Source organism: Lathyrus oleraceus, chromosome 5 (assembly GCF_024323335.1).
Source record: "Lathyrus oleraceus cultivar Zhongwan6 chromosome 5, CAAS_Psat_ZW6_1.0, whole genome shotgun sequence".
NCBI lineage: Eukaryota > Viridiplantae > Streptophyta > Magnoliopsida > Fabales > Fabaceae > Lathyrus > Lathyrus oleraceus.
The window spans coordinates 644,700,422-644,716,541 of NC_066583.1; the positions used below are offsets into that span (position 1 = coordinate 644,700,422).

Below are 16,120 nucleotides of genomic sequence, written 5' to 3' on the forward strand. Positions count from 1 at the left end.
AAGCCAAAGAGGGTGAAGATGGCCGACAAGGCCAAACAACAGCTTCAGAAAGCTGGAGGCTTGATTGCATCTATGACAATGAGCCTTTGGGGTTTAAGAAAAACCCATTGAATGAGTTGCAGAAAATGCAAGCACAAGACTCACTCGAAGAAATTGATCTAGGAGATGGAATCACAAAAAGACCAACACACATAAGCATTAAAGTTGGATCAAAGATGAAGGTTAAATCGATCGAAGTATTGAAAGAATACAAAGACTATTTCTCCTGGAACTACGGCGAAATGCCTGGTCTAGATTAAAGGGTGATGGAGCACTGATTTCCTATTCAACCTGGAAAACGGCCAGTAAAGCAACATCCTCGACGGTTTGCTCCCGAAGTCGCTATAAAGATTAAGTAGGAGATCGAAAGACTCCTCAAAAGTCGGTTCATCAGAACTATAAGGTATGTTGAATGGTTAGCTAATATAGTACTTGTTATTAAGAAAAATGGAACTCGCAGAGTCTATATACATTTTAGAGATTTAAATAATGCTACTCCAAAAGATAAGTATTTAATGCTTGTGGCAAAGATGCTGGTCGATTCAGCCGCAGGATTCGAATACTTGAGTATGTTTCATGGTTATTCTGGCTATAATCAAATTCTCATAGCAGAAGATGATGTTCCCAAGACGGCATTTCGATGTCCTGGAGATTTGGGGACATATGAATGGATTGTGATGCCGTTTGGTTTAAAAAACGTTGGAGCGACCTATCAAAGAGCCATGAATGCCATATTCCATGATTTTATTGAAAAAATTATGTAGGTGTACATTGATGATATTATGATAAAATCGTCATCTCAAAATGATCATCTTGATCACCTTCGACGCTCATTTGAGAGGATGAGAAAATATGGATTAAAAATGAATCCATTAAAATGTGCTTTTGGTGTATATGCAAGAGACTTCTTAGGTTTCGTGGTACACAAGAAAGGCATCGAAATCAACCAAAACAAGATAAAAGCAATTTTGGATCTCAAGCCTCCCTCGACAAAGAAAAAACTTCAGTCTTTGTTGGGGAAGATAAACTTCTTAAGAAGATTTATATTGAATCTAAGTGGTAAGACAAAGGTTTTTTTGCCACTACTCAAGATCAAGAAGGAAGGTGATTTTCACTAGGGGCAAGAGCAGTAGGAGGCTTTCGACGCTATCAAAGAATACCTCACAAAGCCTCTCATTTTGTTACCTCCTATTAGGAATAAGAATATAAGTTTGTATATTACTGCGTCGGATACGACCATAGGAAGCATGTTAGCTCAAGAGGATGTCAGTGGTGTCGAAAGACCCATATATTACCTCAGTCGTATTTTGATAGATGCTGAAACTAGGTACAGTGTGATTGATAAATCGTGCTTGTTCTTGTACTTCTCATGTATGAAATTAAAGCAATATATAAAACCAGTTGACGTTTATGTTTCATCTCATTGTGATATTATTAAACATATGTTGTCTAAACCCATTCTACATAATCGAATTGGGAAATGGGCGTTAGCCTTAACAGAATTTTCGTTAACATATAAGCCTTTGAGGGCTATGAAGGGCCAGATAGTGGTAGATTTTATTTTGAATCATGCCATAGTCGAACCTTCACTAAGCATGGTTGACACGAACCCTTGGAGGTTATATTTCGACGGGTCAAGCCACAAAAATGTAACATGAGTTAGGATCTTAATATTATCCCCACAAGACATTCCGACGAAGTTCAAATGTAAAGTCGACGGAAAGTGTTCCAATAACGAAGCAGAGTACGAAACCCTAATAACTGGTCTCAAAATCTTAATACATTTAAGGGCTAAGAAAGTAGAAATAAAAGGAGATTCGGAACTAGTGATTAGACAGATCACACGAGAATACAAGTGCATTAAAGAAAATCTGCGGATGTATTTCACAATGACGACACAACTATTAGAATGCTTTAAGTTTGTCGGCATTACGCATGTGCCAAGAATGGAGAATCAAGAAGCCAGCGAGTTAGCATAAATCGCCTCTAGGTACAAGGTATCGAAAGAAAAGCTCGAGTATTTTATTGAGATAAAGGAAAAGATGGTGTCGAATGTCTCCCCGTCACCTGATATGGCAAACCCAAAAACTATGGGGCAGAGGTCTTCAACAATATATTTCTTGAAAATTTCGAAATTTTTGCAAGGCACGAAGTTTTTGCCATTGACAATTTATCGCAATCAGATTGGAGAAAACCAATCATAGAGTACTTGGAAAATTCAGTCTGAAACACCGACAGGAAAATCAAGTATAGAGCTTTAAGTTATGTACGCCTGGAAAATGAGTTGTTGAAGAAAACTCCAGAAGGAATATTGCTCAAGTGTCTTGGAAATACAAAAGCTTACTTGGTAACATCTGAGGTACACAGTGGAACCTGTGGGGCTTACTTTCCACTTCTTTCGCACATCATTGTCACAAATGCACATCTTCCCACTTCTTGGAAATACAAATGCACAAGTGCCTTGGAAATACAGAAGCTTACTTCCCATTCTTTCGCACGTCATTGTCACAAATGCCCATCTTCAATTTGAATCATTATCAGACCTTCTGATTATCACACCAAATCTCATTTTGGAGGTCTCTATACGAATCCATTAAAGCATGTGATCATGAAATTCAAACTCTTGCTTATTTTTAAATTGATTGTCAACATCTACTATCTTCATAACAACATTGTTGGCATCCGGAGACACATGTTTGGAAAAAACATTGAGGTGCACCATATCTAATGAAAACAATTACAACAAAACACTCAATAAGTACATATATATTATAAACAGAGCTGAAAAAAATGAAAAAGACAGATATCGAAGATGCATTCTCGGATGAGTTCATAGAGACTCCGGATTAAACTCATATTTTTCAGATTGAAACCAAGATTAATGTGAGGAATGGGGCTTGAAATAAATGATTTTTACCTGAAATTCCAACTTTTTTTGCTCCCTTTGATGAGATGAAACACAAGATTGAATATTTGGAGTGAAAATGTGGATTGAGAATGAAAAGATTTTTGATAAGGATTTAGAGTAGAAAACAAGTATGATTGTGTGATCATGCATGTGACTGTTTTATCAAATTATTCTGGAGATACATCTCCATAAAAATCAGACATGCAAAGGTCACGGAAATTTCAAAAACCCACTCCAATCCTCCGAAGATGCAGTTTCGAAATGTCCACTAAACTGCTCAAATATCAATATATTTGTTGAAAATATCTAAAGATGCATCTCTGAAATAATTCTTTGTTTTAATCTAGGATGACACTCAATTGATACATCATAAGATGGTGCATGGTGTATCCATAGATATATCTCCAAAATTTAAAAAACTTTTTTTCTTTTTCATAAGATATTTTTCCATCTCATATGATGGAATAAGATATTCCTTTTTTTTAAAGCTTGATTTTGGCTTTTGCATTACTTAACCTATGGAAGCTTTCCAATTTAGTTCAACAATCTGATATGATTTCATATCATGGCTATGCAAATAAAATCGGCTATAATTCATATAAGTATTTTCCAATTTTATTTGGCAAATTGAGATACATAAAATGAAAGAGAGAAAAAAAGTTACTAATTTTACAGAGTTTGATAGTGAAACTAGAGGGCTCATTGTTAATCATTTGACTCAACTTTAATAAATGTTGAGATTAACTAATATTAATAAAAATATTATATATAAAAATATTCTTCAAATGACTTAAGAATAGTTTGTTTTAAATTTTAATTGCTTAGTTCAATTATTTGAAAGAGAGGAGAGTAAAAATCATCCTGGACTAATTGCAACTTCCCCTTCTTTTTCCCTCCCTTTTACCTCCCCTCTAGTAAAATGTCTCTCCTCTCACTTACAATCGTCCCTGACTCGAACATCAAGAGTGTTTGCATCGTCACTGACTTGAACGTCAGTGTTCGGAGATACCTCCACCTCCAGACCGGAGCCAAAGGACTTCAAGGCCTTCAAAGAAATTCACTAACAGATCATAGTGAACCAGAAAGATCCAAACCGGATTAGAAAGCTATAGGGAAAACCATAGCAGTCACAAAGATCCTAAACCAACATATACCAATACATGTCATGAATCACAAACTGCACGGTTAAAAAATTTACATGTTTATAAATGTGGACTAGGGAAACAAGATTGCCATAGTTATATTACATGTAGACTAAATAAATCTATAAATACTACATAGAAGTTAAGATATCCAACCTAAATAAATAGTCAGGAAAACCAAGGAAGTACTCTAAGAACTTCTACATCTATAGAATTAAACTCAAGAAATTTACACATATGTTTGTGGTCTTGGTTTTAGTTTTCGGTTGCTTTGCGACCCTAGTACATGATTTTACACACAACCGACAGTATCTGAATCGGTAAGTGCTCTGCATTTTCTTAAGTTACACCTAGTTCTTGTGATGGCCAGCAACCCAAAATATGTAATTAAAAAAAAAACTTGTCTTTGGCTGAAATGGATCATCTTTGGGGTTCATCAGAAGAAGCACCAACCGAAGAAACTACCATATTGCTTGATGATCCATTCTCAATGGGTGGAGGCACACCCCACTTGCCTTCAGATTCAAGGGGCTCAAACACATGAACTATACCATCTGACAGTCCAGCAGCAAACTGATTTGGTTCTTGTGGATGTGCAGCGATTACAAGCGGTTGAACGTTAGAACTGCGACATAAAACGGCGTGGTTAATATTCAACAACAATTGTTGCATATTTTTAATATAAACATACCTTGGCAAAAAATAAAATTTGAGAAATCATTAATAACTTGTAATACGTATATCATGTAATTTCAAAGTGCAACAAAACATCTGATAACTTGATAAGCAAGGCATTACCTGATATTTGCAGAAAGATAAGCAGAAGGATTGATACGACATCGCAATCGAAGGTTTGAAGCACTAAATACACAGATTGTTGCGTCTAAAAAGCTGGCAAATACTAGCTGGCTATCACATGAGAAAGTTGCATGTGATATTGGTGCAGCAGAATCTCGTGGGAACCACTACAATCCAAGCATCAGACATCAGACAAAAAGATGGATAAATAACTTGTAGCTAACATAAAACTGAACTTAAATGAACCGACCTGCTTTAAGCATTCTAGTTTTGTTGCCTCATAAATGGCAAGCTGAGTTTCATGTACCACCAAGAAGCGGAACTGATCCTGATGAAATTGTACACGTGTATCTGCCTGTGCTGGTGGAGTTCTCCCCGCCAGAAATTGCAAGAATCTATTCTTCTGCTTCTCCCATCCATCAGTATTCCATACACAAATCTACACAATAATAATAGATTACTAAAGCAATTTGCATTGCCAGCCGCATGCTCCAAAAAGAGGTTATTAATTAATGAAAACTAGTTGAAGGTTAAAAACTAGATCATTCGATGCAATTTAGTACCAGAAACAAATTTACAGTTGACAATTATTACCTGAGCATCTGCACCAGATGAAACTAGTACGTTCAGTACATGAGAAAATGCAAGACCGGTAATTCTTTTAGTATGGCCATTGAGTTTACTTTTAACCTGCAAAAAAAAATCATGTATAAACACCTAATTACTGAAATAACAAGCATGAAATATCCATTGACAGCAACAGTACCTCATCTACGCGGACATTATAAATCTGAATGGAAGAATCGTCCATGCCTATAGCAATAATATTGTTATCCTGCGGATGGAAAGCCAGAAAGGTTGCTGCAGGCGGCGGTGGCATGAACGTTGTCATTGTCTGCATTAGGCCAAAAATATTGAAATTGGTTAGTTACAACTTACAAACCAAATACATACTTGAATAGTGACCAACGCTAATGGCTCACCTTAAAAGTCATCATATTGAACAGAGATATCTTTCCACCTGATGCTGACATTACGTAAGAATCATTTTTCGAAAGAGCAAAACATGGAACTGCATCCTCGGTATTGTTATCATTAATGTCATTAGTCATCAGAATGCCACTTGAAGGTTGCCACAACTGAGGTGGCACACTAGCAGTGGCCTGCAGGAATATTGTATAAACATCAGAGAACAATATTGTTTCTATTCCATTTTTGTGATTAGCAAACAGTAGTAGCGACACAAAAGTAAAATCACATAATATCACACCTTGCCGGACGAATTACGCTCATTTCTTTGCCATTTCCAAAGAAGATGAATGGCATTTGAAGCTAATGCCAGAATAGCATTGCCTGAATTAGTATATATCAACCTCGATATCTGTCATAACAAGGATGGAGATAATCAGAATACACACATACCGAGCAGTTACAATAATCAAAGGCATAGAAACAAGGAGATATACACATATATTACATCTTTTTGTTGTCCAATTAAGTCTCAGTCTGTTGAGTTCTTTTAGATAAAAATGCAAAGGAAAGTGTGTTTGATATAAATAATCATGTGAATCTTCAAAATGAATTAAATTATAAATTAGTAAGTAAATAACATACCTTGGTTACTCTTGCATTTTCAGGTAGCTTCAAGGATCTACAATGAGATGGTTCTTTGATTTCAGTGAGCTTCCATATCTTTGACTTGTCATTGGATTCTTCGCTTATTCTAGGTTTAATATCACCTAAACTCCGAGCATCCCCGTTCTAATGAGTTGAAAATGACATTAGTTAATTGACCAGATAACAGCTAAAGAAACAATTATATTAAATACATTATAACATTCACATGAGAAGTTCATTCAATCCTTTTCTCCAAGATACACCATCTAACAACTAAAAATTGCATAACGAGAAACAATAAAAAATATTAAGAGAGAAAATGCTAAGAGTAGCATTCAAGTAAATAACAAATCCTTATGATAAAAAAGAAAGATAAACAAACCATTCCAGCAATAGCTGCCACGGTTGAGGCTCTCTCTGTAAGTGCAGCACTAGTTGCAGCAGTAGCAACTGACATTGGGTTTATTGTAGGCTGCCACATATAACACATGTCAGAATAGGTTATATACATTAGAGACAAGGAAAAGATCTATATAAGTCTACCTTTGTCATGGCTTCTGATGTTCTTGATGCATCATATAAAGAATTCTCTAATGAGCGCAATAAACGAATACCATCTCCATTGCCTAAGATTTTAATTCCATTATCATTTGCAGAGACGGCTAAAAGAGATCCATCCTTATTGAAACGGATACGAGGGCTTGCCTAGAATTCAGACGAGGGACTAATCATCAATTGCTATTTTCAAAGACTGGATTTTAATTTGCAAGAACATAATAAACTTACAGGAAGACCCCCTTCAGCATCAACAGTTGTCAAAAGCTGAATATTATCCATCTCCCAAAATTTAATGGAGAAATCATCACCAGCAGCCAGATATCGATTTTTGGTTGTATCAAATTGTACAACACCCAAAGATCGTTTCCGAAATCCTTGGTAAGTTCTTTTCACAGCTCCTTCACTTTCATTCCACTCGACAATAGAGGATTCCCCGTCCTTGCTAGTCCCACAAGAAAAGAGTCTACAGTATATTCAATGAAAAATGTTTGAACAGTAAGTAATCAAAATAGATATTATAAATGGCAATAAAATAAGATTAAGAAGAAAAATAGTCATGGTTCAGAATACGAACCTAGTACCATCAGCACTATAAGCCATGGTTGTACACCACCGACCAGGAGCGTCATAGTCAACACGAGATCCCAAATTGTCATATAACCATGCTTTTATTTTTCCATCTAATGCCGTTGAAAAGATGAACTAAAACAATAAAGAACAGATAATATTAGCAAGAAAGCCAAGTATAAACATATTCGAAGTATTTAATTTGGCGCACTCAACTAACAGCTAAATCGATGAAGCTCAGCATTTTCCGAAAATATACTAATAGAGCTATTGGAATCCTTCCAACGTTATTTCACCAAAAGTAAGAAAGACAACTTCTACCTGAATGTTTTCTTTATAATGTGGGCAGACAGAATAAACAGGAGCCTCATGACCTTCGAAAGTGTACTGCTTTATACCCGTAGCAGCATCCCACACCTTAGTTACATTACATGACTTAGTTAGCAACATAGGCATCTTGAGTTCAGAAAAACAAGCTAGTTCATTGATAAAGCTACCTTAATGGTCTTATCATCACCGCAGGTGATCACACACAGCTGCTTATTTGGGTGAGAAAATGCTAGATCGTTTACTCCGCCGACATGAGCGTCAATCTAGAAATGGAGTTTGTGGGCAAGCAATTACAAGGATGCATAAATAAAAACTAAAGTAAGCAAAGACAAATATTCACCATATGTATATGTACATACCTCCAAGTGTTGTCGTACTTCCTCCCCGCCATGGTAAGAGTATATCTGAACAATGTGCCTTGAGTAGGCTACTCCTGTTTATCAAACAAGCTCGTACATTAGAAGTCTATTAAGTTGACTTCTTAAAACTTATATATTATTCTAGTAAAGAAAACATATTTTTAATAGATCTATGTATTAAACTTCGTGAATTTAAAAGCACTAAACTTACCAAACAAAGCTCCGTCTGGACTCCAAGTCACACGATTGACAGAAACAGCTGGATCTTTGACAAGAGCAGCCTGATATGATCATGTCAAAATTATTTTTATTCAGTCGGTGCAGAATTACACAAGTGAGGGTTTGGTACAATTGTTCATCAAACAGATCAATAGACAGAGCCAAGAAAGGAAAACCTGAAATGGCATTGAACAAGCACTCAGATCCCAAACTTTGAAGTTCCTCAAGACCAACCGCTCCCTAGAGCCCAATTCCCATAAACCAATGTCCGCCACATTTGTACCAACTGGCACATTTCATCAAGATAAAAAAAAATTCAGTCAATTGACAATATAAATGATAAATAAATGCAATTGAAACAGTCAACAGCACAACTAAAAGGGATTGGAAGAGAAGCTGACCAAGAAGTAAAGTCTGTTGAACTGGATGAAAGTCCATGCTCATAGGAGACGAGCCTTGATTTAGAGTTCGCATGACAGTCTTTGGCAAGTCCTCGGGTGAATTAAAAGCCTGACCATGACCGTGACCATGCCCCGGAAACGTTGCCGACAAAACATTAACAGGTAGGTTTCCCTGCACAAAATGATGCAAGATCGTAAGCAGAAAAGTAATAAGTAAAAATTCGCATGGGCATGATTTGCAAAGATCATGCATGATATTTGCATAAGTGATATGCAAGATTACCTCATCGGACATTCCTATTGGTCTTGTTCTCTTAGAAACATGATCTGAATCCGCGGATGGGTAGTCAACAGAAGGATTAGTTGGAGGTGTCCTAGGGTGCTTCAAAGCAGCTTAAGAAGGCAATAAAATGACATTCATTAAATTAAATATTATATGCAGTAAACATAGCCTACGAACTCATAGCACCACTAGATATGAAGAGCTAGAGATAACAGAATGCAAAAGAATAGGAATACCAGGCATTGATGGTGCACCAACACCAAGACCTATAGCTCCTCCTCCAGAAACCGAGGCATGTGCTACAGTGGTAGGATTTGACATCCAACCAGCCAGGGGCATCGGCACAGGTGCTGGAGTTGGTTGAAACGGCTGAACACATGACCAGAGAACAAACATCTCAACACCAAAATAAGAATCAAAAGTGATATATTATGCAACTATTATTAAACCAAAGCAGTGTAGTGGCCTACCCCATGTGCACCGAGAGGAGGAAATCCTCCAACCTTCGGTAAGGATCCTAGTAGTGGCATATTGGCAGGTGATGGAGCCCGTGCACCATTTGGTTGTCCACAAGTGTGATCCACAAAAAGAGTTTTTATATCTGGATTTGGCCGTGGATTCTTACAAAGTTGATGTTGCCAATTCAAGCTGTCATTTAGTTTCAAAATGAAAAAGGAAATCAGTCATTCAATAATATACAATAACACATTTTTATGATGTAACTTCACTTTTAGAATTCTAAATATTACAACACATTACATGATAAAAATTCCAAAATTGAAGTTACAACAGAAGGCAAACTGGTAGAACGAGTCCTATCGCCAAGTAAAATAAAATTGGAGTTCGGGCGGTTGAATAACAATAACACAAAACTAGTTTGTAGTATGATCGCCATCAATTAAAATGTCAAAAGCAATGTCTTGGCCTTAGTGTACAAGAAAGTTATTACGTACAAAGAACAAACCTGTGTTCAATATTTGGTTAACAAGTCAGTATCTCATACATGTACATGAAAGTTATTACGTGCAAAGAACAAACATGTGTTCTATATTGATTGACAGGTCAGTATCTCATACATAAGATATTACCTTTGATTGATGAGTGTCCGCAATCTTGAGTTCTTAAGATTGGGAAATTGCAATTTATCGCGAAATAAGGGATTTGCCTCAATCAATTTTTTGAGCTCAACCAACATGATTGCTCTCGCGGACTTCGTATCACCATATTTGGACAATTGTTCATTTTCCCTATAATACAGTAAGAAACAGATTAAGTTTAGTTTAACACTAAGTGCATGTTTGGTAAATCATCAAGTTAGACAAAATTGTTTTAAGAAGTCACCAGCTTCTCATTTTCCACGTTAAAAGTGCCTCGGGAATCGGGATTAGATTTTATGTGTGCAAACACATACTAAATATGAAAAAAATTATATCCTTACCTAAAATTCTCCAATGTCAAAAGCTGTGTGATTTCCTTGAACAATTCTTCATTAAAAGTAGCAAAAACTTTCAAATCCTTCACTAGTATTTCCACACCCTTGGACCGATCATGCCTACCAAAATTAAAACCAAAACCGGTTAAGTTCCAAACTTACACCAAAATGATTATTGAGTGTCTAGTAACCATAAAAGTGAAGTCATAGTGAGCTTACTTGTCTAATGCTTCCAAATACTTCTGCTTCCTTATCTCGAAAAATATCTTCATGGAATATCTATTATCATCGACTTTCGTAAAACCCGAGAGGTATCTCTCAACCTCGTCCCAATTCCCACTATGCACTTCATCTTCAAAATACTTCATGTTAAAGAAAAACCCGGATTCTTGTTCAAGCCTATTATTTTCAAAAATTGAAAAACACATAATCAATTAATGTGCTAAAAATAAAAAGATAGTGCTAAATAGCATTAGTATAACCTAATATTACTAATCACAATAATTAATACTAAAACACTGAAATGGAAGAAAAGTCTCACTTGTGAACTGTCTCTTTAAACTTTTCCTCATCCAGAAACTGCAAGATCAAGAACACCAACTCTCTGCTGAGAGACGACATAGCAACCGCAACCCCTTTGTCTTGGATCAGATGAAAACCAAAATGAGCAAAGGTTAAACTAGATCTGCGAAAAACAATGAAATTACATAACTAGCCTCAGCCCAACAAAACATTTAAGGAACAAAACCCTTCCTTCACATCAAAAATCCCAACAAAAAAGCATGCATCATGCGAGAAAGACAATGAAACAAAGGTTTAATTTAGAAAATACCTAAAAAATGGAGAAAAAATACCCCAAAAAACAGCGAAATTAATTAAGTGTAATCGATGATGAAAAGTAGAGAAAAAAAGCAACTTTAATCTCTTAAGGGAATCCAAGATGCAAAATAGGGAAAAAGAAAGTGTAATTAAAAAGTCGAAATTAAAATACGTAAAAAAAAAAGCTTGAAACTTTAAAGTAAGAGATTCGACAGAGAAAGAGAAATGGTTTGGAGAAGGTTCTCTCACCTTGAAAGCCAAAGCTCAGAGCTTCAAACATGGAGAACAGAAAACAACCACCACTTCAACAACACCAAGACCTTTCTCTCTCCTTGAATTTCTATTCTCTTTCTCTCTCTAGATTTATATCTATATATCTATATATACATGTATACAATAGATGTATGAATTTATATTAGAAGATTATAAGTTAGTTGACTTATCTATAAGAAGATTAGGTTATTTAGATAAGTTATTAGATAGCTACAGTTGCTTATATGTTTCACAAGTGTAGTTAAATGTGGGGACCACTGAGCCATCTTCGTTTTGTTGTGAGAACCGGCTTGGAATATGAGTTCGGCTCGGTGGGATTCTTCTGCTGCCGTGTGTAGGGTAGTAGTTTGAAATTGGGCGTTGGATGCTGAGTGTGATGGTGGGATGATGGATCGAATGGGTGAGAGGGAGGAGTGTGCATGGGTTTGAGATGTAGAGGATAATTGTCGGAGAATGCGATTTTTACTGGATTCAGTAACACAGAAACGACAAAGTGTTTTTCTGAAGTGGGTCGGGTTTTTAGGAGTATTACGGAGTGTGCCATTGAGAGAGAGTGAGAACGATAAGATATGAGATGAAGTGAATAAATGGCGAGATATTGAAGTGAAGTGTTTGGAGTGTGTTATTGTCCTTGTCCCAGTCTTTGTCAGGTTAGAAGTGTGGGCACATTTCCCTATTCTCAGACGGAGCTATCAAATGCGCTAGGACAATACTTTCTTTCCTATTTCTTTTCTTTTTTAAAATTAAAAGTTTAAGTCATTCAGCTCTAGACACTATAGAATTATTTTTTTAATATAAATCTTTTTAAGTGAATTTATTAATTTCTGATTCTATAACAAATTATGTATTTTTTATTTTAAACAAATTATTCGTTATAGGATCGAAGAAATAATAATTTATATAATTAAGTTTTGATATTTGATACTAATATTTATCTGTTTAAAGAATACTTACTATGTTTCTTTTTATCTATTTAGTTAATTAATTCACATAAACAAATTTAAAAGTATATTTAAATGAGGAAGAAAACTGATAATTTTTTTATTAAAGTAATTTTATCGTGTACTAATATAATTAATTTCATAAATACATAAATGCATGGGAGATATTGAATTATGAGTTACCTAATTTATCATAAAATTATCATAAATGTTTGAAGAAGAAAAAAGTAAGATAAATATTTATGCATTAAAGTCTTGTTAATTCATCACATTGATTGCTCGCACATTCCATTTATTTATATTTTATAGATGAAATTTTAATTATTAAATTATTATATCTAAAAAAATATTTATAAATGTAATTTTATTTATTTATTTGATAATATAGTTTTTTTAAATTATAATTTTTTTTTAATAAATTTATATGATAATAAAAGATCTATTTGATAATCATCTTTTTATCAGAAATTTATAGTTTATTTTATTAATTTATAATTTAGACATTATTTCAATAGCATTTTAAATTATATTTATAATTTTTCATTTTTTTTCATTTTTATTTTTATTAAAATTTACTCTTATCTCTTATAACTTAATTTAAATTAAAATAAAATAATTATATATTAAATGTCTTTTATATCATTTTAGTTTATCTATTAAGTGAATGGTCAATTTTATCACACACTTTAATTAGCTTCTCAATTATTAGTTATCCATCATCATCTATAAATTATAAACTATCGGTAATTAATCAGCAATCATTAGATATAAACTATGAGCTAATTTATCAGTCAAACGCTAATTATATCAAACAAGATCTAATCTAATCACTTTATAATATAGATTTTTTATACTAATTTTTAAAAATATTATAATAAATATATTTAACACAATTTAATTAAATACATATTAATATATATATATATATATATATATATATATATATATATATATATATATATATATATATATATATATATATATATAACATATTGTTAAAGTAGTAATTAAGCATCGTTTCAATAACAACAATCAAATTTTATTTTAATAAGTAATATACATGAATCAAATTCTTCTATAATATTCTAGCTAAAGTCATATTTTTATCCAATTTATTAATTATAAATTTTTTTATAGTTTTTCTTATAATTTATTTATTTATTTTTATATTTTTAATTGTTTGACTCATTTCTATCTAATTTAATCTTTTTATTATATAATTATATATTTTCTATCTGCGAGATCAAACAAAGCCTTTTTCATCACCATTTTTACTATAAGTGTCATCATAACACTCCAATAAAATATATTTATTATTTTAAAACAATTATTTTTTATAAATAAACAATTTTAAATACATAGAGTATATTATAAAATATGTTAAAACCTAGTCATTGTTTAAGAAAATAAAATATAGCATTTGGATAGAAAATTAATTTTGTCTTCAAAATATAAGTCAAAAATATCATAAAGGAATAAACACACACAATTTATTATTATTAACTCTTTAAAAGATATCCTTAAGATTTAATTGTTAGCATTTTTTTTGTATAAATAAAAATGGTGTTATATGCTTGTGTGTATTTCAAAAAATATGACTTCATAAGTGTTTGTACGCTTGCGAAAATGATTGAACACGATCGTCATCTAACTTTATTTATTCTAAAGAAGAAAAGAAAAAATATCGATAAAACTCTTAAAAGAAAAATAAATTATCTTTAGAACAAAATTCGGGTTCGAGAGTCGATTATGCAAAGGGAACGTATTATCACTTATCACATTCGTTGTACTCAAGAGAACCATTTAGTTAGATTTGTGATTAGAATGTTAGCTTTCGTTATTTGTTTTCTTCTAGTGATAAAATACTGAAAATGAAAAGAAAATGGATTATAAAAAGTTTTTTATTATGGTACTTGACAAGATTGTGAGTCTCGTTCCTACGTATCATGAGTTACAATGAGGAATTCAAAACTACATAGTTTTGCGCAACACAAAAGATATTTTTGGTGTTTTTGTAATAGTGCTCGACGAGACGTTGAATCTCGCTCCTACGTATCTCCATGTGCAATGGGGAACTCAAAGTTACGTAGTTCTTTGCAGAAAAATATGTGTTTGTAGGTCTATTTTATTTAACGATTGTTTAGATCGCGCTCTATTGGTTAAGTGTTGCTTGTGCTTGCAATTGAAGGCTTAAAACGTTTGTTTGTATTCGCGTTAGAATGAGCTAAACAATGTTCTTTTGAAAAGGTTTTCGAGCGCACGGGGCGAGAAAATAGGTTTGATGTAGGACTTGCAAGCTATTATAACTTGGGTCTAATACTCGGGACTATGACTGGACCTTACACCCAGGTAGTATTTTCCTTCTAATTTTTTTATGAAAAAGGTTTGGAATATTTACAAGTATTTTGAATGTAAGACGGACACTTGGGCTTGATAGCTCTTACAACTTGGGCATAGTATTTAGGACTAGTATTAAACCATACACCCAAGTAGTATTTTTCTTTCAATTTATTGCGAAAGGAAGATACATTTGAATTTTTTTGGTGAAATATGAGTGTTTATGACTTGCAAGATCTTACAACTTGGATTTAACACCTGGGACTATGACCGGACCTTACACCCAGATAGTATTTTTCTTCCATTATTTGAAAATGGTCAAAGTTGTTTAAATTAGTCATTTTTTTGTTTTATTTAAGAAAATGGTTTGATGTTGGGTCAAGCATTTTTTATTTTGCGTTGTGGGATGAAACGAAATCATGGTTTGAAATTATGTTAGAAGTGATGATGAAATGGTTGAAGAATAAATGAAAGGTGAGAATTGTAGCATAAGGTCGTGAAATCCATTGTGAGTGTGATGACGCAAACTCTAGCGTGAGGCATAACTTAACGCCACAAATAAATCGAAACTCGATATTATACAAATCATGCACCAAATTAAGAGGATAGAATCGCATATAAAATAATTACATCACACATTCATCGTAATTGAATTGAAAGAGTAAGCAAAACTGAAGCGCACGAATCAAGATAACACAACGCAATGGCGCGAGTCAATGTCATGTAACGCGAAGACGTGCAATGTAAAAGCTACCAAAGTAGAATCAAATTCGATTTAAATGTAACGACATTGAGTCGTTGTATGTCAACACAAATTGAATTACAAGTTGCTAACACATAAACACGGTCATTGCAGATAATCACAAGAAAATATAACATCAAGGAATTTAAAGTCACGAGTCGAAAATGTAAAGTGGCAAAAAGAAAAAATGCAAATTATCGCTATGCCCAACCATTAACAGCCCATCCAATCGAAACTAAACTTGATGATAAATGTTGCACGTAAACCAAGAAAATTTCATCAAAATGCTAAGGTTTAATGCGATCATCACAAACGAGTCGAAATGAAACCGAAACATAACGTACTAACAACGTAA

The 16,120-nt window shown here is 33.7% G+C and overlaps 1 protein-coding gene across 2 annotated transcripts; it reads right to left on the reverse strand.

The window, feature by feature from the left end:
• Positions 1-4,132: 4,132 nt before the first annotated feature.
• On the reverse strand, positions 4,133-11,871 carry LOC127087597 (topless-related protein 1). Of its 2 annotated transcripts, none has more exons than XM_051028508.1 (26): positions 11,722-11,871; positions 11,195-11,338; positions 10,873-11,052; positions 10,660-10,773; positions 10,310-10,468; positions 9,692-9,869; positions 9,458-9,590; positions 9,222-9,331; positions 8,939-9,110; positions 8,714-8,823; positions 8,530-8,599; positions 8,319-8,392; positions 8,127-8,222; positions 7,951-8,046; positions 7,637-7,764; positions 7,291-7,525; positions 7,048-7,209; positions 6,887-6,976; positions 6,502-6,648; positions 6,158-6,268; positions 5,871-6,050; positions 5,654-5,782; positions 5,482-5,577; positions 5,138-5,326; positions 4,888-5,054; positions 4,133-4,714 (listed from the first exon to the last, which is right to left on the reverse strand). In XM_051028508.1, exons 2-26 carry the CDS (start codon positions 11,272-11,274, stop codon positions 4,510-4,512), a joined length of 3,411 nt encoding a protein of 1,136 aa, XP_050884465.1. In that variant the 5' UTR covers positions 11,275-11,338; positions 11,722-11,871; the 3' UTR covers positions 4,133-4,509. The 2 variants fall into 2 exon arrangements, with proteins under 2 accessions (XP_050884465.1, XP_050884464.1); XM_051028507.1 differs by having other exon boundaries at positions 11,195-11,294; positions 11,722-11,858.
• Between the last annotated feature and the right edge of the window lie 4,249 nt (positions 11,872-16,120).

What these genes read in the sequence shown, in the direction of transcription:
- LOC127087597 (XM_051028507.1), bottom strand. Translation starts at nt 11,752, where the DNA reads ATGTTTGAAGCTCTGAGCTTTGGCTTTCAAG. An exon ending in CGGACACTCATCAATCAAAG is followed by an intron (nt 9,870 to 10,309) that starts GTAATATCTTAT and finishes ACTAAATGACAG; the next exon opens with CTTGAATTGGCAACATCAAC. An exon ending in TGGTGCACCATCAATGCCTG is followed by an intron (nt 9,332 to 9,457) that starts GTATTCCTATTC and finishes TGCCTTCTTAAG; the next exon opens with CTGCTTTGAAGCACCCTAGG.